This window comes from Fringilla coelebs (assembly GCF_963513975.1).
Source record: "Fringilla coelebs genome assembly, chromosome: 1".
Classification (NCBI taxonomy): Eukaryota; Metazoa; Chordata; class Aves; order Passeriformes; family Fringillidae; genus Fringilla; species Fringilla coelebs.
The window spans coordinates 132,753,147-132,779,668 of record NC_140028.1 but is presented as its reverse complement, the minus strand read 5'-3'; the positions used below and the strand labels follow the sequence as shown (position 1 = coordinate 132,779,668).

General features: G+C 40.1%; 1 protein-coding gene across 1 annotated transcript in view; it reads left to right on the top strand.

The window, feature by feature from the left end:
- Window positions 1–7,199: 7,199 nt before the first annotated feature.
- The window catches only part of CUBN (cubilin), a gene marked incomplete at its 5' end in the record, with an annotated part of 141,510 nt that continues 122,187 nt past the window's right edge, over window positions 7,200–26,522 (top strand). The window contains 15 exons of the mRNA XM_084215400.1: window positions 7,200–7,318; window positions 7,475–7,604; window positions 7,922–8,014; window positions 8,994–9,032; window positions 9,797–9,898; window positions 10,787–10,890; window positions 14,476–14,602; window positions 16,042–16,210; window positions 16,938–17,069; window positions 18,202–18,297; window positions 18,842–18,963; window positions 20,990–21,176; window positions 22,928–23,046; window positions 24,478–24,709; window positions 25,921–26,102. Of these exons, the coding sequence (XP_084071526.1) occupies window positions 7,200–7,318; window positions 7,475–7,604; window positions 7,922–8,014; window positions 8,994–9,032; window positions 9,797–9,898; window positions 10,787–10,890; window positions 14,476–14,602; window positions 16,042–16,210; window positions 16,938–17,069; window positions 18,202–18,297; window positions 18,842–18,963; window positions 20,990–21,176; window positions 22,928–23,046; window positions 24,478–24,709; window positions 25,921–26,102 (1,953 nt within the window). The remainder of the gene's footprint in view (window positions 7,319–7,474; window positions 7,605–7,921; window positions 8,015–8,993; window positions 9,033–9,796; window positions 9,899–10,786; window positions 10,891–14,475; window positions 14,603–16,041; window positions 16,211–16,937; window positions 17,070–18,201; window positions 18,298–18,841; window positions 18,964–20,989; window positions 21,177–22,927; window positions 23,047–24,477; window positions 24,710–25,920; window positions 26,103–26,522) is intronic.

The following is a 26,522-nucleotide window of genomic DNA, read 5'->3' as shown; positions in this document are numbered from 1 at the left end:
TCTGTCTAATATGCTCCAAACATTGGTATGAAAACAAAGGATATCAATTTGATATATAAATTGGAATTTCCTTCTGCTAATTCATGTAAATAGTCTGTTCATTCTGTTTAACTGTAGTAATACTTGAAAACATATTATTAACAATTAATCTTCAATTCCTTTATGTGTAGAACATAAATTAATGTTTTATATGCCACTTGTAAGTTAGCAGTGTTGAAGTGTAAGTTGAAATGCACTTAGCTTCACCTAAAACTGCTACAGTAATACAGAGCCTGTTACATATGGATAGTGAATTTTAATTCAATGTGATTGTGAAGACTGAATCTGTTTGCTAATTTAAGCTATTTCTGAAGGAAAAAAATGGAAATAATTCAGAGTTGTAAATACATATTTGTGTATTTTACCCCTGCTAACCCTGTAATACTGGTACAGCTAAATTGAGTGACTGCTGCTTATCCCCTTGGTTTGTTATTAATAGCTTGGTTTACTGAGTTCTGTTGGGTTGTACCTGCTTGACCTCACTTGATGATCATGTTGCTTCCTTTTCCAAGCAGTCTCCTAATCCTAAGTGCTTTGCAGTGTATATCATTGCTGCACTTTGCAACTTCAGCTTAAGCATTTTCACAGCAATGAAATGTGATTACAAAAGCAGCTTTAAGGTGAAGAAGTAAAACCTGGGAAAAAGCTTTGGAAAAGGAGGGAGATTCCCAGAATCTGATTTTTTATTTTGTACCTCATTCATTTGCATGTCTTAATTACATCTCATTATCTGAGTGAAGTAATGTGGTTGTGTTCCCTTGAATTTGAGAATTTCCACTGAGAAAAAGGCTGTCATATTTGGTGATGTTTTATTTATGTAGCCATTTTTGAAGCTTGCAGATTGACTTACAAAAATCTTCCCTATACCAGCTAGTTTTTATCTGACTTAGTCTGGGGTTTCCCTATACTGGTGAAGAAACCTGTCTAGCGGCAAAATTACTAAAATACCATTTTTTTAATGCAGTGAGTTTGAGTAGTTTTCAATGCTTGAAAGGGTGGTGCATCCTTCCATGCAGTGAATGTAAAGCTCCTGCCCAGAGCCTTTTTTATCTCACTTTTGACTGATAGGAGACTTCTAAGCATTTCCAGGAATCTCTGTATTACAGTCTGGGAAAATATTGATTGGTGATAGCTGTTTCTTAAATTTAAACTCCGGAAAGCCCATTTTGGTTTTGACAGAGACATTTCAATAGGAACCTGAACAGGCCCAAGGCTTCAATGGCTATACAGTTTGTTTTAGCAGTTTTCACACACTTCTAAAATCAGTGGAAAATTTAGAAAATATTTGTTGCATCTCAAGGATGAATCGCTCAATTCTCAGCTCCTCCTTTGTCTCCTCTTCTTGCTGTTCATACTAAAGTTTAACACTTGAATTCTTGTGTAAATACTGAATTATATTTATTTTCCTTAGCAGTTTAATATATTTTGTCTCTTATGTGTTTACAACCACTTAAGTGTTGTACTTTTTCTGCAAGTTATTTAAAGAATATGATATATTAGTAAGGATTTAGAGGAGACTAAGTAATAATTGTTTCAGAGCACTAGCATTTCTGAGCAGTCTTATGTAAATATTGTATAAAATTTAGCTGATCAAAGAAATACCCAAGGAAAAATGTGAAACCATGAATAAGTAGACATAGAGCTCAAAATTAATTCCAGTAGCCATTTTCTCTTTCCCTGTGCAAATATGAGTATTTGTAGTGTTACAACCTCATTAGGGGAAGTTTATGAAATACTGAGTAGTGATAGTATGTCAATTTAAATGTTATTGTGAAGAGCAGGACAAGATTTGTGTTGCTTTTGTCTTTAGTAGATTGTAAGGTTTGGGGAATTTATATAGCCATTAAAGAAAAGAAATAGGGGCCCAAGAGGGCCAGGCAGCCATCTGTTAAGGCAAGACAACTGGATTGTTCTCTTTGACTTTCCTTCACCTGGTCCTGTTGACCACGGGAGGAGGCTGGATGAGGAAACTTCTCAGGTAAGAGCTCTGGTGAAACAAGAAGCAGAGTTGGAAGGGTTTAAATCAACTGGAACACAACACTTTTAGTGAGAGAGTTGTTGGATGTCAGATGGCCACTCTGGTTGGATGCCCTTCACTAGGATTTGGGAAATTGCAGCAGAAAAATTCCTAAAATCTTCTCCAGGGAGGAATGTCTCTGATTTTAGATGCAGGAATACATCCTGAAATCCTAGCTTCAGTGAGAACATGTTTGTCTTGTGCTTTTGTCCATGCACTGTTTTAATTCTAATATTTTTAAATTGCCACCTGGCACTTGGAAGTGGAGAATGTTGATACTACTGATATATTTTCTCATATGTAGATAGCAATAAATAGTTTTGATTAGTTCAAATGTTTGCCTGTATATATTTTAAAAAATAAATGAATCTCATTCTGTTTATAAATAATACACTTAAAGTAGGATTCTTCTCAGAATTAATATTTTAATAGGCATTTTCACTGTGTATTGACCACAATTAACATATGGCATTACTCATTCTTTGCACATGTGTTATAAGGTGAAGCTTGTGGAGAAGGAGAAGATTGGACAAGTTCATGTAAGAAAAATCCTCTGAGAGTGCTAAGTAGATTTCTGACTGAAGACATTCCCGAGCTGCAAATAACTGGAGGCCAAGAGAGTACCTAGGGGAGGTACTGTATATGCTACCCCTTTGTGTACCCTTTATTTCCTGTATGCCTTTGGCCACTGTTGGAGAGTGACCTGGATGATCCACTGGCCTGGAGAGATCTTTTCTAGCCCAGGATGATGACTCTTACTGCTTATTTTGTACAGTGACAGAATGCCAGTACTTGTAACCACAGCCTCAAGGCACAGCAAATGCTTCACAGACATAGCTTGGACTGAGCTTCTTGGTGAGAGCCAGCAGTACAGAATAGAATGAATCTGAGGGAGGTTGTGCAGCCAGGTCCATTCATGGCTTTAGGGTTATTAGTGAAGAAGGGTGGATATGCAAATGGAAGTCTCTAAAAATAACTCCAGTGTATGTTAAAAGGACTGGAATAATCAATACAAAAGAATAAAGCCAATACAACTGACTGGAAGCTTTACAATAACCTAATTGCAAAAAAGAATGAAATGGAGAATAGGAAGCATCAAAGTGGTTTATAGAAACAACCATGTGTAGGAAGAAAAACCAGAAAGAACAACTAAAATAAAAGTCTCAAAGTAAAAAAATGAATGTGCTAAATCTTGCTTGTGATAAAAGAATCCAGGGAGAATTTGGACAGTAGATCAATTTCAGCTTAAGTGGTTAACTAAATCAAGACTTATCTTTGTCATTTGTTTTTAAAAACTGGAAAACTCAATTTCTGGCCAGGTGGTTTAACTTCATTAGCTGGTAACTTATGAACTTCATCAACTGTGTTGAGGAAGCAGAATCTTAAACAGGTGACAGAGGGCAGAATGCTGAAAAAAAAAGAAATCCTTAAGGAGGGATGTGAGAAATGGAGGCTTGCAGCAGCTGCGGCCCCTGGGGAAGGTGCTGTGGCCATAAAACTCTCAAGACACTCATGAAGAGAGGGAAAGACTGATGATAGGTGCTTATAGGTAAGGAACAGCAAGGGGAATGTTAATTTTCAGAGTCTCCCATGTTTGATGTAAACCCCATGGTTGCTGATCCATTGCACAGGGCCTGCTACCAACTTTGTGCTTGGCTGTCTCAGAGCTGTAGGGACACATGGGAAATGCTGAGGTCAGTATGGAGCTGGGTTTACACCATGAATTTGCACAGTTATATGGAGGTAACAGCATGACTCCATATGTTGTGTGTTACTTCTGAACTCTAGAGTATTATTAGAAGGAAGAAAGATGAAGGAAGATTCAGGGAAGTGAAGATAAAAGTACTGGGAGATATGAACACAGCTGAGAGAAGACTTCTGTAAATGTGCTCTACTTGGTATTTAACCAGCAATGGACTTGTTTTTGAATTATTTGCAAATATTTAAGTGATAACATTGAATATCAGAGATTTTTAATTTTTTTTTTTCATCTGTAGGGAAAAAAAAAAAGGATTATTTTTTAGTCTTTCATTTAAAAATTAACCAGGTTTGAATTCACACCAGTGGCTGCACTTTCTCTATTTAAACAGGTAACATTGTCAAAAACTCTCACCATGTCCATGCATTTGAGTTACTTCCTAGGAATAATTAATGTGTTTTGAATTTTTGGCCATGATTTAAATCAACTCTTGTCTTCTACACCAGCATCTTTGCACTGCAGGCATATACTGCTGGAGAAATAGAGGAATACCACCATTTCATTCCACACAGCTACACAAGATGGTGGTAGATTGTAGTCCCTGCTAGTACAGGATGAACTTCAACCAGAATTAGAGACAAACACTCCATTACTCTTGCCAAATCTGCACACAACCTATGCTCTTTAGAGCTGTTTTCTGAGCCTTCATCCTAGGGAGGTAATGAATGACCTGTCCCAGGAGGAGAGGTTCATGCCAGCTCTTCTTGTTAGAAAGAACAGCCCCTATTCTTGTGCCAGAAAAGTGTATGTTTTCCATTATGTTCCTCCAAAAATGATGTCTCAATTAAATATATTACAGTAAAATTAGAAGGTGTGGACCTACTTCTGTGCTTAAAAAGGTTTATAGATTTCTCAATTTGGCCAGCCTGAGGTGCATTCACTAGGAATAAAGACTAAATTAACTAAAATCTGGAAGGTCTAATGGAATGGAAATTAGTGTGTCATGCAAATAGGTGGGTGTCCAACTCTCTCTTTCCATCCTATAATTGGTGCATGGTCAAAAACAGCTGGTCCTCAGGCCAACCATTTTCTAAGCTATAAAGTCTGCAGGAAGAGAAGGTGAATTTCTTCTTGTTCCTTGCATTACCAGCCTGTCTTCATCCTTAATGGCTTATTGCTCACTGATTATTGGTTTATTGGAGTTAATTAGTTGGAAAGGGAAGCCTGAATTGAAGGCTGACAGGCAGCAGAGAGGGGCAGCGCATACTCAGCATGCAAAAGAAATATAGAGAGGAAAGGAAGGATTCTGTGGGCCACGGCCAAAGGCCAGGATGGAAACTGTCAGCATACAATGGACTTTGTGAAATTAAGTTCCTGGAGTACACAGACATTCAGCCAGCCTGCTGCAGAGTGTGGCTGTAGTTGGCCCGGAGTTTATTCAAGTTGACATCCAACTGACAGCTACACAAACTCAGTAAACTGTTAAAACAAAAGGAAAATCAAAACAAAAAGAGAACAAATCCCCACCAGACAGACTTCAAAATCAACAGGAAGAATGTTAATGAGCACCAGTTTAATGGACAGTGCCAGGATACCCAGAGGCAGGAGGTGTCTGGTTGACTAGACAGAAATATTGATAATTTGTCTATGCTGTCCTATTCCTGAACAGAGGTTTCAGAGCAAAAAGCATAATAGTAAATACAAAAAAGGTGGAGGGACAGATTCTCAGTTTATATAAAAAACGTAGCTCATGTGGATTGAATGGAGCAGTCATATTTCCTACAACACAATTCTGTATTTTTATGGAAATATCGTGCCTCATGTAGGTAAAGGACATCACATGGAAAATTTTCCTTATGTTTCTCTGTTCTGGCAGGAATAGCTGATAGACTCCCTGCTGCAGAGCAGGTGAACTTACACAGAGCTGTCCTTCTCCTTCCTCACCAGCAGGTACATGGGATGGGTGCAGGAGGAACTCCACCACCACCCTTCCAGGTCCCTCAGCAGCAGCAGTGACTGTTGGGTTACCTGCATCACAGCCAGTGGGAGCACAAGGAACGTGGTCAGCAGGCTGGTGCTGTTCTGAATTCCAAGGTAAGTTTATGAAAACACAGATAATAAAATATAATACAAATCTAGTCTTTGGGAAAAATGGTGGGATACAGCTCATACAGCCTAAGACACTATAGTATTCACCGTGCAGATCACATGATCTGTGGCAGCACCACAAACATTTGCTCTCCTGACTTCACATTCATGTTCTCAGTGTGCATCTGTCTCTTTTTGAGATGACATCAGTATCTTTTGTCACCGCATTCAATTTCTTCCCAGGTTGTTTTGAGCTCGTAATGCTTCCATCTGTGAAAGCTGTAGAGTTCATTGAATCCCCCAGCTCCAGGGAAGGTTCCACATATCTGTGGGACATCTGTAGGTGACAAGTACAAACTGGAGCAGAAGTAGGATTAGGAAGTGCAGGAGCTCCATGGCTTACAGGAAGGTCTGGTGCTTAAAGGATGCTGGTGTTACCTACAAGCAAGAGCAGCTACCGCTGTTGCTACTATACTCTCAGTAGAGTTTTGAAATGTGAGCAACCTGAATAAGATGTCTACTAAGCAAAAAGGAAAATCAGAAGGAATGGTGGTGGACCTGGATGTCAGGAAGCTCCTAGCACGAGGAAAGAAAACACTCAGAGAGCTCCTCTAAACAGGAAGAACAAAGCACAGCAAAGTCTTGTGCAAGGGAAATATGGAGACTGGCAAAAGCAAAGGGGAGATGGGACATGGAATCTCTCATGGCTTTCAGCAGCAACAGCCTGATCCTCAGCATCTGGGGACTGAGTCATCCTTGAGTCAGAGCAACCGTATTCAGTTAAAATTGTACTTTGCTGTTGTAATCCAGGGCATGCTGTTCAGTACTGCTGACTTGTTTGTGTCATCTGTCCAGTAAATTACTGACTGGAAGCTTCTCTTTCAATACAAATGTTCCTTGCCAGCCACTGTGGGTTTCACATTTGGGGAGGGGATTTTTTTGGTAACAATTTAGGTCCTTTAGTGCTGCCAAATAATCTTTCCTTCGCTCTTGTGATGCAGCACATGGGAGAGCACTTTCTGCAGATTACAAGGTGCTCAGGGACACAGGGGTGCTCAGCTGTACAAAGGGCAAAGACATAGTGATAAAATACAGGTAGATTCCATTTAATGATCAGTCAAATCTCCTGAACCCAAAAGACAAAAGGAGAAAAATGCATTTAATGTCCAGGGGATTTGCATGTTGTCAATCTTTAATTAAGGTGTCTGAGATAAAGTTCACTCTTGCAAGACAAGGCAGCAGAATGGGCACCTTGTGAACCAGGAGCTGAGTGGGAGCAAAGGGCACCTGGGCTCACAACAGCCCAGTCCAGCACTGGAGGCTTCACTTCATGCTCAGGACAGCTGGAGGAGAGCAATGCCTTGGGCTCCTCCTGCTCCTCAGCTCGTGGTTGTGCTATTATTGCTGACTGGATTGAGCTGTGACCCAAACCACCATGAAAACAAGAGGGAGAAAAGAGCCACTTATGATGAGCAGTAAGTACCATTGCTTGAAAATGCATTTGTTGGAATGGTGGCCTGTAAGTGCTGGTAATGGGGGCAGAATAACTTTACTACAGCTCTATTTTACTTACTCTTTGGCAGATATGTGTGACTAAATTATCTTTTTTTTTTTTTCCCAATGCACAACAGGCCTCGTATATCCTCCGAGCAGGGTAATTTAGTGTTCTATGCTGGCTCCAGCAAAAATATTGAATTTAGAACTGGATCACTGGGGAAAGTAAAAATTAATGGAGAAGACCTTACAGAACTTTTTAGTCAGGTGATATAGTTATTTTCTCTTAATATATTTTCATTTTCAGTTCTACATATTATTAGCTATATTGTTTTCACAAGTGTTTGATGCATTCTGTATTTTATTTTATATTATCTTTATCAGCAGTCTAATATGAAAGTAAGCCATTGCAGACTTGTAATCATGTCATCACAAAGGAAAATGAAATTATTAAATTGTGTATGTAGTAGAGCTCTCTGTATTTAAGTGGACTTTATAACAGTAAAGTTATGCAAGGACTAAACTTTCCTAAGCTTTTGAAAAGTCAAAGTTTGTTTCACATTATCTCTGTTGTTTAACTTTAGGTTAGAGAGAGTAGCACAAAGATTCAAGAACTTAAAAACGCCAGTGGTGCCTTGCAGAATGTGTCCCAGCAGGTTACTCTGCTGACCTCCAAGGTGAGCCAAACCTTCATGTTATCCTCCTCCAGCATTCCCACACTAATATTAAACAATCTGATTCATTTTAGTATTTCTGCACCTAGTTTTGGGAACTGGAGCAGAGTCCCTATTTAATATCAGCCTGGAGTCTGTGTTTAATTTTGAGATACTTATTCAGTAACTCTGTAGACAATAGAAATATTTCTGTAAATCCCCCCAAAATTTCCAGTTACTGCAATTCTTCTTTGTTCATTGTCAGCATCCGTATTGACAAAGTCCTCTAATATTTGTGAATAAATTCTGGAAATGGACTATACGTTTTCACAATTGCTACACAGACATCCCATTCCATAGATAAAATGGGCTATAAGGGTTTGCAGTGGAAAGATAAGACCAGCACAATAGTTTTGTCACTTCTCTGCTCCTGAATTCTTTCTTTCCATGAAAAAAAATTTAAATGACGGCCTGTTTTAAGTGTCTTTTGTTACAGTGTTTCTGCAAGTTCCTTATAGGAAAATATTTTTATAGTGTAAGAGACCTTCCTTTAGGGAAATTGGGCTAATATGAATCCATCACGTTCTCTGATTCAGTGTCAGCTTGCTGTTTGTGGTTACAACCCACTGAGATGTGGAGACCCTTTTCCAGGCTTTCAGTGCTCTGTCCCAGACCTCTGTCCTTGTCACACGTGTGAGGACCCGAGCATTCCCACAGAAATATTCCCATTCTTGATTTTCAGCACCTGAATACATCTTTGCAAAACAGAGTCTTGCCTTGTGGATCCAAGCTGGGACATATTTAAGCTGTCATTTTCTGAACAGACAAACCCACCAAAATCTCAGTGAATGGGGCCTCATTTGGATCTGACTGTCACCTGGTTTCACATACCAGCTATTCTTTTTTCTCAGAAGAAAGTATTTTGTGAGTTTGCCAGTATCCAGCAAGTACCTCTGTGGTTACTCTCATACTAAGCACAATGTAATTCACATTTCTTTTGCAGATCCTCAGTCTCGATAACAAACTTCAAAGCTTACAGCAGGTAAGTAAATGGGAAGCAAACTAGAGATCAGAAAGGAAAAATCTCAGTCCCAAGTAAATAAAGTGAGGTTTCAATGATTAAACAGCTAAGTGATTTCTTTCCTCTCATGCATTCCTCAGGAAAATTTTTTTATGGTAACAGAAGGTAAAAAAAAGCACCAAGATTTGTGGAAGAGGTGATATGCCTTCTTAGAAAATATAAACTGTGTAGGAGACTGCATTTCCTAATGGAAAAACATTTGTACTTCAAGAACAGCAAGTTGATACCAAGGAGAAGCAAGCTTTTCCTTCACTGGTCTGTCACGATAAAGACCAGAAACTCAAACTGGATTTTTACTGTACTGGAACTAAGTTTCAGCTGTTGCCTGCTTCTCCAGTGAGCTTGTGGCAAGCCTCACCTTCGGTGCCAGTAAAAACAATTGTCAGATTAAATACCCATGGAATCAAAAAGACAAGATAAGCTTCCATCTAGACTCCCAGTCTGCTGCTGAAGAACAACCTCTATTAATATTTAAATTTAACAGGTCTTTTCCCGTCCTAGTGCTTGGCCATTCTGTGTATGAGCAATCACAGCATCATTATTTTGTACAGGGATAAGTGAAATAGCTCAAAACCTTTACAAATCAACCTTGCTGAAAAAAAAATGGAGGGCAATTCAAGAAAGACTTTGGGGGAAGAGAAAAAGAAGGTTTGTCTTGAAAATAAATGCTAATGGAACACTAGCTAAGCAGAAACCTCATTTTCTACTATTTTCTGACATTTCAGGACATCCAGAGGAGAGCCTGCAGCAGTAACCCCTGTAAGAACTCAGGGACCTGTGTAAACTCACTGGATGGTTTCTTTTGCCTCTGTCCCAGCAACTGGCAGGTGAGTGTTTAGCCTCCTCGACTGCAGAGTGTGTATTCCAGCTGCAAGGCTGCATCCAGCTCAGGGGGATTGCCATGCAGCACAGAGTTTCGGGGTGCTCAGGGCAGAGTGAGGTACTCTGAGCAGCACAGCAGCAGTGTCACTCATGGGTTGTTTGCTTCTCAGCAATATCAATATATATGTGTAACAAAAGAAGCCCAAAGCACTGGGCCAGACCCTGCACTGTTACACGCAGGCAGTGGCCCATGAAGTCAGTGATTCTTGGCAGTTCCCACAGCAGAGAATTAGTCTGGTTTTTGCTGAGCACTGAACTGAACTGCATGCCTTGCTGTTGACCTTACACAAGGATAGAGAGAGGCTGGGGGAAGGGATGGATAGTTAGTCAGTCTTAAACAAGTAAGGCAAACTGGGGGTGTAAATCATCAGTGCCATTCTGAATTTTTTAAATCCAGAGACTTTACTAGCAAATACTTTAATGGTGCTGTTATGTGCACCAGAGATGGAAATGTTTTATCTTCTTCTCAAAGGATTTAAACTTAAAAGTTATCCCAGCAAGATTTGGGTCAAAATTTATGGGCTTTCCTGATAGAAACAGTTTATAAGAAAATTTTCTGAGTCTTTTTCTAGCTGGAAAGTGAAGGGTTGGCAAAAAATGCGCTGTTCCTATGCTTTCTACATCTGAGATATTTTATCCCCATCTGACTGATAGCAAGGGTCACAGAAACACAGCTGAAAAATAAATTTTTGTTATTGTGTTTCATAAGAGAATCTGTGTTGATAACAGCCCATGGTTTGTATATCTTTGAAAACTATATTAAACATTGGGCCCATGGTTTGCTTCACTTCTCAGTTATTTGGAAAATAAACTGGTTTTCCATTTCATCTTAGGGCCCCCTGTGCTCCGAGGATGTTAATGAATGCCAGATTTTTGCTGGAACAGCATTAGGCTGCCAGAATGGAGCCACTTGTGTGAACACGCCAGGCAGCTACAGGTAACTTCTCAAAACTAGACAAATATCCCATGCAGAATACTCTGCTGGTTTTGTACCCCATATCATGACTGCAGCACAAGTTCTAGAATTAAGTCTGTTTAATATCTGTGCACTATAACCCCTGGCATTCTGGGAACAGATGAAATCCTTGCTGCACTGTACACTGAGCCCACTGCAGACACAGGAAGGCCTCCAAAGCCATTGCCTGCTTTGACACAAGAGGAGCAGCAGGAACCAGATCCATCACGCAGCCATGCTGGGGGAAGGCTGCAAATTGAGGACTGGCTCCAGTGACCCAGCCCCCTGCTGTAGGTGCAGTTGCTTTAATGGAAATTTCCTGTACCGTGGGGTGTAGCTGGGGCAGTGAGAGGCTCATGCTGAGTTGTAACCAGCTCTCACCAAGATGCCCACAGAGCACAGACATGTCATCATCCCTCTGCTATCACCTACCCCTTGAGATCAAAGGGAGATGAAGGAGGTGATCACCCTTGATCACTGGTGTTCCCAGCACACTCCCTTGGTCAGAGCAGGGTGCTAATAACATCAAGATAATGGGTGCAATCCCCATGCAGCCCATTCACTAAGGCTTGGACTTGATGATCCTTGTGGGTCCCTTCCGACTCAGACTATTCTGTGAAATGCCTTCATCCCCTCCAAAAACAAAGGCACTGCTGAGACAGCAGCAGAGCAAGGAATGCACAGTGCTGCCAGGCAGAAAGGGAGGAGAATGCTGTCTGCAACCAAGGGGGTGCCTGTGCTGCCTGTGTGCAGGGCCCCACACACATGAGGCCTCTGGAGCATATTCTTCTCTGGCGGTGCCCAGCTCCTTAGGAAACATGCTCTTGCTTACAGGGCAAGCCAGCCTGAACATTTTGCGTCTCATTCTCCAAAATGTCAAATAATGTGCTAAATAAATAACTCCCACATATAATACAAAGCTCCCCCTGTGCAATGGGAACACGCACGCTGGAGAGCATGCCACAGCTTTCTGCAAAGTATTTTGTCTTGTGCTTCAGCATAGAAATCTTAGCCCCCACAAATATTTGCTTGATGTAACACTGGTTTGTAGTGCTTTGTCAGTTCTTGGAAGAACCTCAAAGAAAGGTAGTTCTCCTGTAGTGCTCCTCGTGCTTCAGCATTAACACAGTCTGCTGAGGTGTCATTGCTGCATAAGTGGCAAGAGGTTCCTGCAAGCTTTAATTTTATTTTCGAGAATGTTTCTAGCTTGTCTGCAATAGATATTTGTCAAGGAAACAACAAAGCAATCTGCCTTTATTTGTTTCTTATTGTGCTCAGAGAGGTACAGGTGTGTAACTAAATTAAGGTTTAAGGTCTGCTGTTCTCACAAGCATTGTCATTGTGTTAATACAGTCACGATTCCCCAGGTTCTTCCCTGGTGTACTGCTTGCCCTCCTTGGTACTTGCTGAATCAATGCTTCAGGGAATGAACTAAGACCTCTTCATAAGTCATTGAAACATTAATATTACTGCTTTTGCATCACACACTCAGGATTATTATATAGTCCCCTCCCAAGTCCATTGTACTATCTTTAGTGTCCCTTATTGGCTTACTTCTGAGTGCTCCACAAATGCTAAATCCATCCCCAGGCAGAACATGACATCTCTTTTCTGCACCTGTGAGGGCATTGCTGCTAAGATTTCTGGGGCTCAACAGCCCAGGTCATCCCACTAATGCTCCGGCATAGTTATGTGCACCATTGTGGACTGCAGGGAAAGAAAAGGGTAATATCTGACTTTCCATAGCCTGCAGAAATAATACCAGGTGACTGGAAGGGCTGGATTAGGTATCATGAATGGAGCATAATGCAATCTTCACCCCTTGTTCATATTCTTTATCTGCATGGTTCTCCTGTAACTCAAGAAAGCTGAAATATGAGGGAAAAGAGCAGGTATCCAGAAACACCTTCCTCAGTCAAAATCTTAAGGGGATGCTGTATTGGTTGGATGAAAGGCCATGAAAGTCCCCAGGTCTTTCAGACTTCAGTGTCACAACCACAATAACAGGGGCCTCATCACAACATGCCATGAGTCATGTGATGGAGCCACGGCAGTGCCAAGCAGCAGTGCATCACAATTTGGCTGAAGTGCCTTGCAGTGTGACCTACTTGTGGAAGCCCTCCTCTGAGAAACTTCAGAGAAGTTACTTCAGAGAAGAAGCTTCAGATGGGCTGCAGATTAATCTTTGCCAGAGTAGACAGGAGACAGTGCCATTGTTCTCCTCCTTTGGAGATGGTCAGATTGCCTTCTGTGTCCTTTGAAGTAGAACATGAAGCTCTGAATGTACTTTAGACATATAAAAGTCATCTGGTTCCCTGACCTGTTGCCTCTCTGCTTGCCCAGGCTGAGCTGCTGCACTGATGGGAAGGTGCTGTTCTTCTGCTTGCTGTCTCTTACAATAATGAACATGCTGTCTTGCCCTGCAGACTGCAGTTAAGCATTAAGCTGTTGTGGGTTTTTGAAGCCTAAGTTCATGTGGGTTGCTTGTCCTGGGTGCACTCTTTAGTTACCTGCAATTGGCTTATCAAACTGCAATTTCAGCTGAGCATGTGACACAGTGGAAGGGACAGCAGCAGCTTATTTTATATAAATTGCTTCAAGGTCCAGGTCAGCTGCACTAGAATACCCTATTCCAATTCTGCAGAGAAATGCTTTTACAGAGCACTTTTCATTAGATAGCTTAAAAGCAGTCCAAGAAAGGTGTGTACCTGCCATATGTCTCTGCAAGCTGTAGACATTGCAGCACATAACTTGAATCCAAATAAGAATCTCAATGTCATTTTATTGAGAAGCTAGTGATCTGATAGGAGGTTTTCTGTACATTTATATTTGTTTCAGTTGTATTTCAGAGCCTCACAATTTGTCTATGTGGAAATAAAGAGCCAGAGAAAAGGGAAATATTATCCAATGGCTTAGAAGTTCCCAATTTCAGTTCCACCACAAGTGTATAATGCTGTAACTAAGCTCTGCCCTATAAATAGCAATGTGATGCATGTGGCAGCTTTCAAACCAGATCCTCCCAGTAGAATGCCTTCTTTCAACCTGCTGCTTTGTTCTTTCCACCCCACCAAACCCTAAATGCCACCTCTTGCCCACTACACATCCCTAAAAGCTGAGATGCTTTTGAGGCAGCAGCTGCCCATTGTTGTGTTGTGGGGGTGAAAGTACCAGACATGGCATTTCTGCACATGGCATCATATGATGGTCATAACTAAAAAAGGAAGTTTAGGTGCTCTTTGACTAAAGTGGGGTTTCCACACTCATGCTCTATTTAAGTATTATGTTAGACTTTTCTTTTTTTCTGGATTTGTGCTTATGAATGTAACAAAAGGCTGTAGATGCTTCCATAGGGCCAGACAGTCATGAATATACATAAGTCTCACATGATTCTTGAGTCTCTGCTGAACAGGAGATTTGCCTCTCTGCACGATTATTAGCAGGATTGTCATAATTGGTAAACAGATGTGTTTTGTAAGGACATCCCATAAAGTGGAGAATGGAAATGAACGATCTTTAACAGTGGTAGAAAGGCAAAATTTTGATTTTTCTTTCCCCTTTTACTATTAGCTGCTCCTGTACTCCAGAAACCTATGGGCATCACTGTGCCTCGAGGTTTGATGACTGCCAGGAAGGATCTGAGAGCCTCTGTGAGCATGGCCTCTGTGTGGATGAAGAGAGGGATCAGCCCAACAGGGTAAGGAGCAATGTATAAACCTCAGCATACAGCACAGCATGAATAAGCAGCAAATTCTGCTGAGCATCACAAAACTGCATAGCACGAACTGCTGCTGAAAACAACAAGAAAGGCCACTGTACAACAGAACAGCCTCTCTGTTGTACCAAGGGTGGCAGAAAGAATCAGAAATGTCTTGTCTTGTTAGAGGTACTTGTCACAGTATTAGATCTACTACTACATCCAAAGGGAAATGGGAATAATTTTTTAATAAGTTGAAGCCTTATTTGAGATATAATATTCTTACTGTTCATTATTTTGGGAGTTCTAAGTTGCTAGAGTATTTTACTTCTTAAATGACTGAGAAGGACAAACCTCATGAATCTTATTTTTCCTGGGAAAAGTGGCCCATTAGTGTTAGGGGCCTGGAAACTGCCAGGGCTGCATGGTGACTGTGTGGCTGCTGCTCATCTTTGGTGCTCCTCAGTGTAAGTTGGATGTGGGGTCTGACTCCAGGCCCAATCTTTCCAGGCATCTGCACTGGATGGATGCTAGCACACACTTGAGTGCTCTTCTGGAGCAAGCCAGCTCATTCCATTTGGGCGAGGATCTGGGTACAGGGTGTTCACTCCAAAGGGACAGATGGACCATGCCAGCTTTGGCTCTTTCTACTCAGAGCAGCCCTCCAAAACCACCCAGCCAAGCTTGTGCTCCTTAATACTCCTATATGCCTATGCCCCATTCCAGTCACAGAACATATTTTTTGTGCTTTGCTATAAAATAATTTCTTTGCTTAATTTTTAGAAGTTTCAAAACTCAGCACTTATTTTCTGCCCACTTTTTGTTAAGAAAGCTTTTCAAAAGGGTTCAGTGCTGGCTTAACAGTGTCTGCTCCTGTGACAATCAACAAGAAAGCTCCCATTAGCTTTAATTGGACCAAAGTTAGATAAATGCTGAAATCTGGCCATTAGTAAAGTTTACTAGAGAGAAAACTGCTTTCCTAAAAGAAAACATGTATTTGCATTTTAATGTCAGTGCTGCAGATTGCATAGACTAATGAATAATTTGATTAAAAGAAAACAGCCAAGATGATTTCAGGTTGCTTAAACTGATCTCTTTGCCCTGGGTAAAAAGCAAGTTGATGACTTTTAATTATGGTTATGTACTGCTCATAATTGATCTTATTTTCTCTGGGAACTTTGGGGTAAATTACAGATTTCTTTTATGAACATAATGAATGGGCCTGAGTTGTTTCCATAATCTGAAAAAGTAAATTCAGAGGAAGGAATGGACTGAGAAAACTACTGAAGCAACTTACAAAACAAAATGTACAAGCCATGTAATGCTCCAAAAGCTTTCTTGCTATAGTTTGAAAGTCATTTTATGAAATTAACTCCTCCTGCCTTTTTCTTGACTATTGCAAATGCCTTAAACATGCAATGTGATGTTTTCTGTGGCAGCCCAAGTACCACTGCATCTGTGACGCTGGCTGGATGTCCCCTCCTGGCAGCCCTGCCTGCAGCGCTGATATAGATGAGTGCAACCTCCCTAATCCTCCGTGTTCACAGGATCCACCTGTGCAGTGCTACAACACTCAAGGCTCCTACAGATGTGGTGCCTGCCCCACAGGTATCTCGTCCTTCCATGCTCTCAGGTTGGGTGGAGCGGCAGAGGTACTACTGCCCATGTATCCTAAGCACAGGCACAGGATGCAGATGAGCATAACTCCATGAAATGCTTTGGTCTGTGTTCCAGGGAGTAAATGCAGGTTGTGTTTTATATAGGAAACACAGGCAGTGGAGTCTAATGCATGATTTATCTCATCCTAAACTGATCATCTAAATAGTTCTCCTGTCCACATGTACCCTCACATCCATCATGTCCTGTCACCTTCACATAATACATCTACAGTACTTTCATGTCTGTATGTTTCCTGCCCTAAGGCAATATGAAAATCTGATTGTTCCCTCAGACAATACTCTTCCTGAGCTGGGCAGGTATTGTCTATAGGAGAAGTTTTTAAAGTACTTAACTGAAGTTGCAATAAAGCTTTGCTGTAAAATGTACATACATGCACCTGACCAGAACTGCAGCCTCTTTAGGTGAAAGTGTGTTTGAATCTGAAATATCCAGAATACAGTTAAAATAAAACATTCTTGTACTCTCTCACCACCCTGTTGTGTTTGAAACCTAATTTTCAGACCAGTATTAATTTCAATCAGTTATGAGAGAGACAGGTCTACTCTTGCGCTAATGAAGTGCAATTCAGTTGTACTCTATGAAAAGACTTTGTCGAAGGAGAAACCAAAAAGGTCAGGCATTTTCTTTCTGATGTCTTTTCTGTGCTGCTCTTTAGGCTGGCAAGGAAATGGCTACACTTGCCAAGACATTGATGAATGTGCAAGTAATAATGGAGGCTGCTCAACTGTACCTATGGTCCAATGCATCAACACAGTTGGATCATTCCGCTGTGGGCTCTGTCCACCAGGTAAACTGGGTTTCTTGCTGATAATACTATGGAAGGGCTTAAAAGATGAAGATTCAACACATACAAGCCTGTTTTAGTGTAGATTTAAGAAGCTGAAAATTGGTTTTATAGATATATCACGTACGCAATACTGCAATACAGAATGCAGAGTCCAAGTATATTCAAATTGCTTCAGCTATTAATGAACATTGTATAGAGTATGCCTCTAAAGAGGATCCTCTGAAATGGGTTTCTCTTGTACTAGGTAGCTGTTTGCAGTGTTGTAGCCTTGATTTGGTGAAGTACTTCCTTTACAGGATCATTAATGGGAAGCAAGAATTGCATAATTATGGTAGTAATTTCATTGTCTGTATTAATTGAAGGAGTATCCTGTGTGCCGTAAATCACAGACTGTATTGTCTGCAGTAAAAAAAAGCCTTGATAATTGTCACGCTCTGAATGCTGTCTGAGGAGGCAGTGTTTCCACTGCAGTACAGCTCAAGCAGTGCAAGTTGCAACTTAGGACTTTGTAATTAATGCTTTATGATTTAAAATGCTTTCTGAAATGTAAGGGATCAATACTAGAAATATAGCAGGAAAGAGTCTTTCTAATTGACTTTTTGATTGCTGTTTAGGTGAGGAAGACTCCCAGGTACTGAGTGCTGAAGGGATATCACCATGCTGGAAATGTGGCCTCAGACAAGTTTTAAAGATGTCAGCTCTGGCCATAAGGAGTTGTGCTGCCAGGCTTTGGTCCTCCTGAACATCCTGAGAGGATCTGGGTGTTGTGTTTGAGATCCAAGGGCTGCTCTGGTGTGCAGGAGGAAAAAGTCTGGATGTGGTTAGGGGTGACTGGAGACATGGGCTTCTGTGGCCTCACTGACTTTACCATATTTGGCATACACTAATATATCTTTTTTTTCTGCAACTGTGGAAGGATTTATTTACAGTCAGAATCCATCCCTGCAATGAAGGAGCCACAATAAATATGCCAGGTTTTAGTGCAGCAGCTATCTCAATTCTTTCTTTTTAACTGCAGAAGACTATGATTTTACACCATGAATTAGTGTTTTGCTCACCAGTTGATTGTTTTACTGTCAATTCTCAAAGAAAATGTTTTGTTACAGACTAACTGAGATTTACCTCTGAACAGGTTATGAGGGAGATGGACAAACCTGTACCCAGGTTGATATCTGCTCAATAAATAATGGAGGGTGCCATCCTTTGGCTACTTGTACCTCAGCTCCAGGTATGACGCTTTCTTAAACACTGTAAGGTAATATCAGCATGAATCTCAAGGAGGACCTGGTCAGGATAAATCCACTTTATAAGAATATATCTAGATTGCAGCCCCTTTGCCACAGTCAGTTTTGCCTCATGCAAAGGATTTTACAGGCAGGTTAGCTAAAGCCAGCAGACTTTTTCACAAACACTGACAGAAGATGATTTAGACTCCACCAAAAAGAAGACTTCATGCTAAAACTGCGGAGATGTTCACCATTTCTCTTTGATTCAGTTTTCCAATTATACAGCTGCTTTTAATATTCCCTTTCCCATAAATTCCCTTTGACCACCCCACCATTCCCCATGAAGGTGACCTTGGACTCTCAGGTACCCATAGCAAAACAACACTGGGGCTCTTTCCATGCTGAAACTGGGCGCTGACCAGGGAAAGTGTCAAAAGATCAAGTTAGAATTATATTAAAATTCTCCTTCAAAGTGTCAAGGACATTTACAGAGATTGGTATTGTCACTGTAACAGAATTATGTTCTATTTTGTTTTATCTCCCAAGGCCCCATGGCATTTTGTTCCTGCACATCTGGGTACACTGGAAGTGGATATGGGCCGAACGGGTGCTCTGCTCTCAGTGACATCTGTCAGCTGCAAAACCCCTGTGCCAATGGGCAGTGCTTGGTAAGAGCTGGGCTCCTCACACCTGGTGACAGCACTGCTGGCACTGAGGGCTGGGTGCAGACAGACTGCTGGGAATGGGGCAAAGTCAGTGGGGACTGCAAGGCCAGAGGATATCCCTGAGGAAAGCAAAGTGAGTTTCAGGGCACACAAGGCATTGCTAGCCAATGGAATGCTCGTGCTGATGGAAGAGAACTGTTCTTGGTGGCACAGGAAAGTAATTTACCACCCTGGATCATGGAGGAATTACCCATGATAAAGGAACCAGTACCTCTGCTGCCCTTCAGACTGTTAATATCCAGCAGAGTTAGTTATGAGTTCCTAGTCTGATCTTGTGAGAGCACACCTGGAGTTTCAGGCTGTTATATGAATGTGGAAGGGGTGTTTCAAGGGAATTGTTGGTTGCACTGATGGTAACCAAGTCTTTTGGACCTAAACTGATTGGTGGTATGAATTCATTCTCATGCACAGTGAACATTTAGCTTATCCTCATGAACCCTATGGAGGCTTTTTTGGCTTCCTGAGTGAGGTGTGCTGTGCCCTGGAAAGTCCATGCTGCACACCTGGGGATTTTGTTGTGGAAGACATTTACAATGGTGATTTTGCTGAAATATTCACAAATGCTAATTCTTTTACTCCAGTAGAGTTTTTTTTCCATTTATCTCCATTAAGCTGCAGATGTCCTCACTTTGGCTGTCCCTGGGGACACAGGGAAAATGAGACATAAGATATGGATTTGGCAGTGTTAGGTTAAGAGCTGGATTTGATTATCTTAAGGGTCTTTTCCAAACTAAATGTTTCTATGATTCTGTGGTGTATTACCTCTTGCTTTTTCAATTTTCTGTGTGAAATGTGACAGTCTTCTCACACTCCACTCCTTACCAGCATTCCTTGCTCTCTATTCTGTACGTATCTACTGAATACTGTCTTCACTCATATTTACAGATATTTATAGGGCCTGTTTTGCACAGAGCTTATCTACTTCTTCTGACTATTTAGTTCATTTTAGTCAATCTATTAAAAGGTATCACATCTTCCTCTAAATATATTCTAACATACAACAGTGGGCAATCATGGCTACAAACTAGTACCTGAAGATAATAATACAGATATTTAAGTAATGTAACTACAGAAGCATCTAATAAAATAGAGAAACAGCAGAGCTATATTTGGCCAGTATCATGACAGAGGAAATAAAATTTCAATTAAGACAATGTAGATCAGAAAACACCTTCTAAAATAACATTCAGAGACCTAAATACACATCAAAAACTCTTCCATCATACTGAAAATCTCTTTGGGACACAGAAGACATGAACAGATAACAGAAAAGCAAATAGAGAATGCTATACACTGATTGTATGCCATTAAAGATGGGATTGTAGCTGGTACCTGCGATCATGTTCTGCTTTACCTTTGAAGATTGTGTCTGTAAAACAAGAGATAAAAGGCAAGAGAACGTATGAAATTCAAACAGTTACAGATATGGAAAGACTTGATTATATGGAGAAGTAGTACAGGTTGTGCAGCAGAAATAGAAAAGAGATATACAAAATAAAGAATAAAGCTGAAAAGGTGATGAAATTTTTCCCCTTTAACATTCCTCAGGATGAAAATGAAAGTAAGCTGCCCACATAACTGCAGCACAGAGAAAGGTCTTGAGAGGAATTACTTACTTATAAACCAGTTATCTTGCCTTGCTATTTATAAGGTTTAAGTAATGTGATTAACTTGATTCTAGCATGATCAAACAGCTTTCTGAATGGCTAAAAGGGTATGGATTTTGATCTTTAAGAAAGTAATTTGAAAGATCCCTGCTAAGAAATAAATCAATAGAAAAACCCAAAGAGATAGATAATCTAATTAGGCTTTATGTTTATTTTGGTATTCGCCAGTGACCATCAAGGTTTTATTTCTTTACTCCAATATGTCCTCATAAAATAAGTGTAAACATCAGTCTTTCTGCTGACACCATTGATTTCTTTAGGTATTCATGCTCATAGCTTGTTTGATTTCTTTACATCTGTAGGCTATGATCTCTGGCTACTTCTGCCTGTGTAATGCAGGCTGGACAGGCCCTAACTGTACAGAGAACATTGATGAATGCATCAGCAACCCGTGTCAGAATGGGGGCACCTGCACGGATGGGGTCAATGGCTACTCCTGCGAGTGCACCAGCGCCTGGACAGGACCGCAGTGCCAGACTGCCCAGCAAGGTACGGCCAGAACCTCCTTCCCTCCTTCCCCTGGGAAATGGGACAGCGGCCTTCAGCAAGTGGGTGCTTGGTGCATGGCATTGACATGGGAATAAGAACTGAGTTATGATGTGAAAAACAGCCCTGTGTTTGGTGGATTGGAGTCCCAACCCAAATTCCCTCCAAGTCAGAGTTTTCCATGAGCTCTGTTTACAGCTGCTTTGTTCAGCAGTAGGAACGCAACAATGATGTTGATCTGCAGTCCCACTGGCCTTGGCTAGATGCCAGACATCCTAAAATCAGATCTCTGCTCCCGAGGAAGTTGCCTGGAAAGCTGCTTGGGAAAGAGGATCCAATATAAGGAGAACAAAGGAATATATTGATGTTTCTCTTTTGTGCATATTATTTCATCTGTTATGAAGCTGAAAGGTCCTGAGGTTCCTAGTCAAGAGGAAAAGCCAGAAAAGGTTTTCAAACAGAAATGTAATGAAGTAAATGTTAGGCATGAAAATGGGGGATCTCAGTTTTATACTGACTGCAAGGTTTTCCCTTTTCTTCCTAACATATTTTCTTCTGTTTGTTTGAGAACGTTTTTTTGCCATTAATTTTAATTGAGCAAGGTCAGGATAGCATTCCAGTGAGTCCAGTGTCCGTGTGACAACAGTGGCTCATTTTTACTGTAGATTGCTAAGAAGAAAGCAAATTACATTTTAATGTAATACAGTTTGTAAGACTTCCACTAATCCCCCGTGAAATCCACTCTCTTTTAGAACTATTTCAGGCTTTTTTCTATTTTCCTGAAGTATCTAACTAGTAATGTTTTATTATGATTAATTATTAATATTTTATTATTAAGTCCACAGGGAGAAAAATTTATTTTTAGCCATTCATAATGAAGGGATAGAAACCCAGATTTTTATGCAGTAAGGAGTCATACTGTATCACCTCTTCTTTTAGTTTTTAATCAAGGAAAAAATAATGTATTTTCTTTCATGATAATTTTTAATCAGGTTGAAAAAAGGTGAGGTGTTTGAGACAGACATTTCAAATAAAATGATATTCTTTTTACCACTTGAAATGAAATAGTTTGGTGAGAATTGGCTATTTCTTTAGAATCAGTTCAGTGTTAAACTACAGGTGCTTAGTGCACACTGTAGCTATATGTGCATTGCATTTTGGCTGCTTTTCAGACACATTTTTCTGTAGCTGTTTGGGGTTCTCAGTTCTCAGTTCCCATGCATTGAATGGTTCAGTGAGAGAAGAGACCATGGTGTATCATGAGAGGGATTATCAGGCCCAGAAATCTGAGGAAAAAGAATAAATGGAACAATAAAACCTCCTGAGGAAGACTTCTATGATGTATCACCTCTGAGAAAGACAATTTTACATCACGTTAACTTCAAAATGCAAAATGTTATTTCATTGAAGGGGAAACATCTAGAGATTCAATCTGGAGATATCCTTCTGGAAGCAAAGCCCTTTATGGACACTATCATGAGACAGAATCAATATCTTTTGGCAGCATCCACATGCTCCAACTGACATTCTTTGTTCTTTTTCCAAGAACTATTTTTCTTTCAGGGAATTTGTGCTTTTATGAGATGTCATTCCACTTGAGAGGAAGTCCTAAAGATCCTTTTATAGAAGTATTTTTCAACATTGTTTTAAATGTTTAAGAGGAAAAAGCTATGCAAAAAAAAAAAAGCTAGGTTTTATTTTAGTCTGTAGAGTAATAGCACCAAGTCTGTTTTATTTTCTCTCTCTTTTTGCAGTTTGTGGAGGATACCTCTCAGGCTCAAGGGGGACTTTCAGTTACCCTAACAACCCAAACAGCCAGTGGTACAGCAGTGGGGTCAGCTGTGCTTGGATTATTCAAACGGCTCCCAACAAGGTAAAGTAGAGTTCAGGTTAAAGGAACCCTCAGTCTGTAGGATCCCTCAGCTTATCAGAGCAAACATGACTGTCTTCATGGTACATGTGTTCCTATGCTGTGATCCAATCCCCTCAGAATAAATAGTTTTTCAAAAGGATACATTTTAGATCCTTACCATCCTTCAGGCTCCTTAGCCTAAGGATTTGCTTGGGTTAGATTTTCCAAGCTTTTCCTAAGCAGCTGAGTTATAGTTTATTAACCTACTCCAGCTACAATGTTCTGCATTGCTTTAGAATGTGATCTGTGAATGGATGCATGAGAAAAGCTCTGCTCTGGTGGGCTCCTGAGCTGAGTGGGTTGGTCAGAGCCTGGTGCTGACAACACCAAAGCTGTGGCTTTGATCCCCACGTGGGGAACTCTTCCCTTATGAGTTTGACTGGATGATCCTTCTGGGTCCCTTCCAGCTCAGACTATTCTGTGATTCTGTGACCCCAAAACAATTTCATGTTTCTGATATCTGAGTACAGAAATGTAGAATGCTTAATTCATATTGTCAATGCCTTTGTGTAATAGCAGCATCTGATTTTTTTTTTAGGATTGATTTTTAACTGTTGCACATAAATGTATATTCTGATTCTGATCAGCAACTAACAATTCCACTTTTATTATAAATAACAACTACAAAATATGCTACTCCATAATTTAGCATTAAATTTCCTACTTGGGATCTAAATATTTGATGTATTTTTGACATTTTGTGGAATGTATTAAGTCATTTTATAAGCCAGTGTTTAACAGCGGTTTATACAGCATTACATACCTATATATGTATGTGACATGTCCTCAGCCCAAAGCTGGGGAGCCACTACTGTCTTCAGCAGAGCATATTACAGCACACCAGTGAAGGATCTGAACAAACTTAAAGCTGTGCATGTCACCAAGTATCCAGAATGGGCTGTAGAGACATTGATTTTATTTGTGCAAAACAAGATCATTGAACCTTTTAACTCCCATTACGACACTTTCAACCCCAGCAAGGGTGAAAAATACTAATTATCTGATGAAAATAACTGCCTAGGGAAGCCTGGAATGAGGTATTTTATGTTGTGTTTCAAGCTTTCCACATGGCTTGAAATTTGCACAAATAGATATTTTGCACATATAACAAACACAGGCAAATGGTCTCAATTATTTGTTTACAGAAATAATGTTCTTTCCAGGAAACTTCACTGACTAAATTCTTATCTGTTTATCTTCTCTCTTTTCTTTTGACCCTTAAGATTCTTTGATATTCTTTTCTGTCCTGGAACATTTCAGGAAATGACATAAAAGATTCTCACATAGATTCTCACAGTTGCATGAACACAAATATCTGCTCTATATAGTTCCTGCATAGATAGTGTCTCAGCAAGGAAGAAAAGAGATATTTTGTTTTCTCTCTTCTATTAGATTCTTCGTGTTACCTTCTCATCCTTCCAACTGGAGACAAGTAATCAGTGTAACTCTGAATTCCTTCAAATCCATGATGGTCCTTCAGCATCAATGCACATTCTTGGAAAATACTGTGGCTTCCCAGGTCCTACAGAGCTTCTCAGTTCCCACAACTCTCTGTATTTTTGGTTATACTCAAACCACACCATTACTGGAGGTTTTACTGCTCATTGGGAATCTCAGGATCCTGGTGAGTTGAACAAATGCAAAGCATTTTCATGGTTTTGGAGTAAAATGAATTACTTATTTCCTTTGATTAGGAAGCATTAGGAACAGAAGGAAAGTATTTTTCTAGGGAGTGGGGCTGAAATATACATCACTTGAAGATGCTTTCAAACTCTAGCTCTAGGCCTCTGCATGTATAGCTTTCTGCTGGTTCTGGCGGCTTTACACCTCCTTTGAGGGATCCCCCAAACAGCATGTGTTTCTGGGGATAACATTCATTTAGTCAGTTCTCTTTTGTCACAGAAATATCTGGTACTTTGAGCAAGCAAGTTAATGGTTTATTTTGCCATTGACAATTTACAACAGCCTAAATGCTCCAAACATGATAGATTATAGGGAACTGGATTTTAAAGAATGTGGGAGGTTTTTGTTGTGATTTGTTGTGCATTTCTGCCTGAATTCTTGATAATGGTAATTGGGTGACTGTTCCAGATGGTCTGGCAATGCATTCCCAGAGATAAATTTCAAATCATCTCACATAACATTAAGGTCACTTCAGTGTTCTGTGTATTATCTAGAAACAAAATAGTGCATTGGGTTGTGTCTTGAATGAACCATAGAGTAAAAAATGCCATTTCCTTATTTCTAGAAATATTTCTTGAAATGCTTTTAATATGATTTTTGGTGTGTTTTTTCTTTCAATTGTCATTATTAGATCGATAATTACTAATTGACAAATTAATACTTTGAGTACTGAAAAATGAAAGCAAATGTTTTGGAGGAAAAAATCCAAAACTAACAAAAAACAAGCAAAGAGAGCAGTATAGATGAGATGAAACTAACTATTTCCTTTTTTTTTTTTTAATGGAACTAGTATTGTGATAGGATAAAAAATGGAGACTATTTACAAAGTACAGAAATTCAGATTAATTTTGTCAATCCAATCTAAACACAGTGCTTGTGATTATTCTTTTTAAGGCTGTTCATTGTGACTGGGTAAGAATCTTTCTTTTACTGTGCAAATCAGGAAATATTTGGAGTTCTCCTTTTTAAATTGCAGAATTAACTGCAAAATTTAAAGCAAGAAGAAACTTGCTGGTTTGTTTGGCTTGGTCTTTGTTTTTTAATTTATTCTGACCCCAGAGTGGTAGGTAGTTTTGACACTACAGGACAGTTCATCTTCTGACCCGACATGTGGTGATACATACTCTGTTGTTCTGTGTCTCTTTCTGTTAGAGTGCGGTGGCGAGCTGACAGGTACTTACGGCTCGATAACCTCTCCAGGATATCCTGGTAACTATCCTGTAAACAGAAATTGTTTCTGGACCATCTCAACCAGCCCTGGCCTCCTCATCACATTTGCTTTTGGCACACTGAGTCTGGAACGCCACGACAACTGTGATTATGACTATTTAGAGGTAAAGTGTAATTGTGAATTATGACAACATTTCATGGATATGTTATTGCGAAACAAGATATTTCAAAACTTTTTTATGTACAGAAGGGGACTGTTTGAAAATTTAATCCTGGGTTGAAATGCTTTTTTTTATTTACATATTCCAGCCATCCATGCACAATCAGACACAATAGAACAGAAAGGGGATGAGAACCTGCTTCACTGAAGTCGGTGGAAGTCCTGTGACAAAAAGAATGGGATTCAGGCCAAATACTTGATGGGAAGCTTTCACTTTCGTACAAAGTTCAGTCTCCAAACTCCTTGTCAAATGTCAACCCACAGAGAGTTCATGAGCCTATGGGAAACTATTCAGGAAAGGGATCAAAGACTAATAGATTCATATCCTAGCTCACACAGCCGTCCTCAACTTGATGTATGAGCT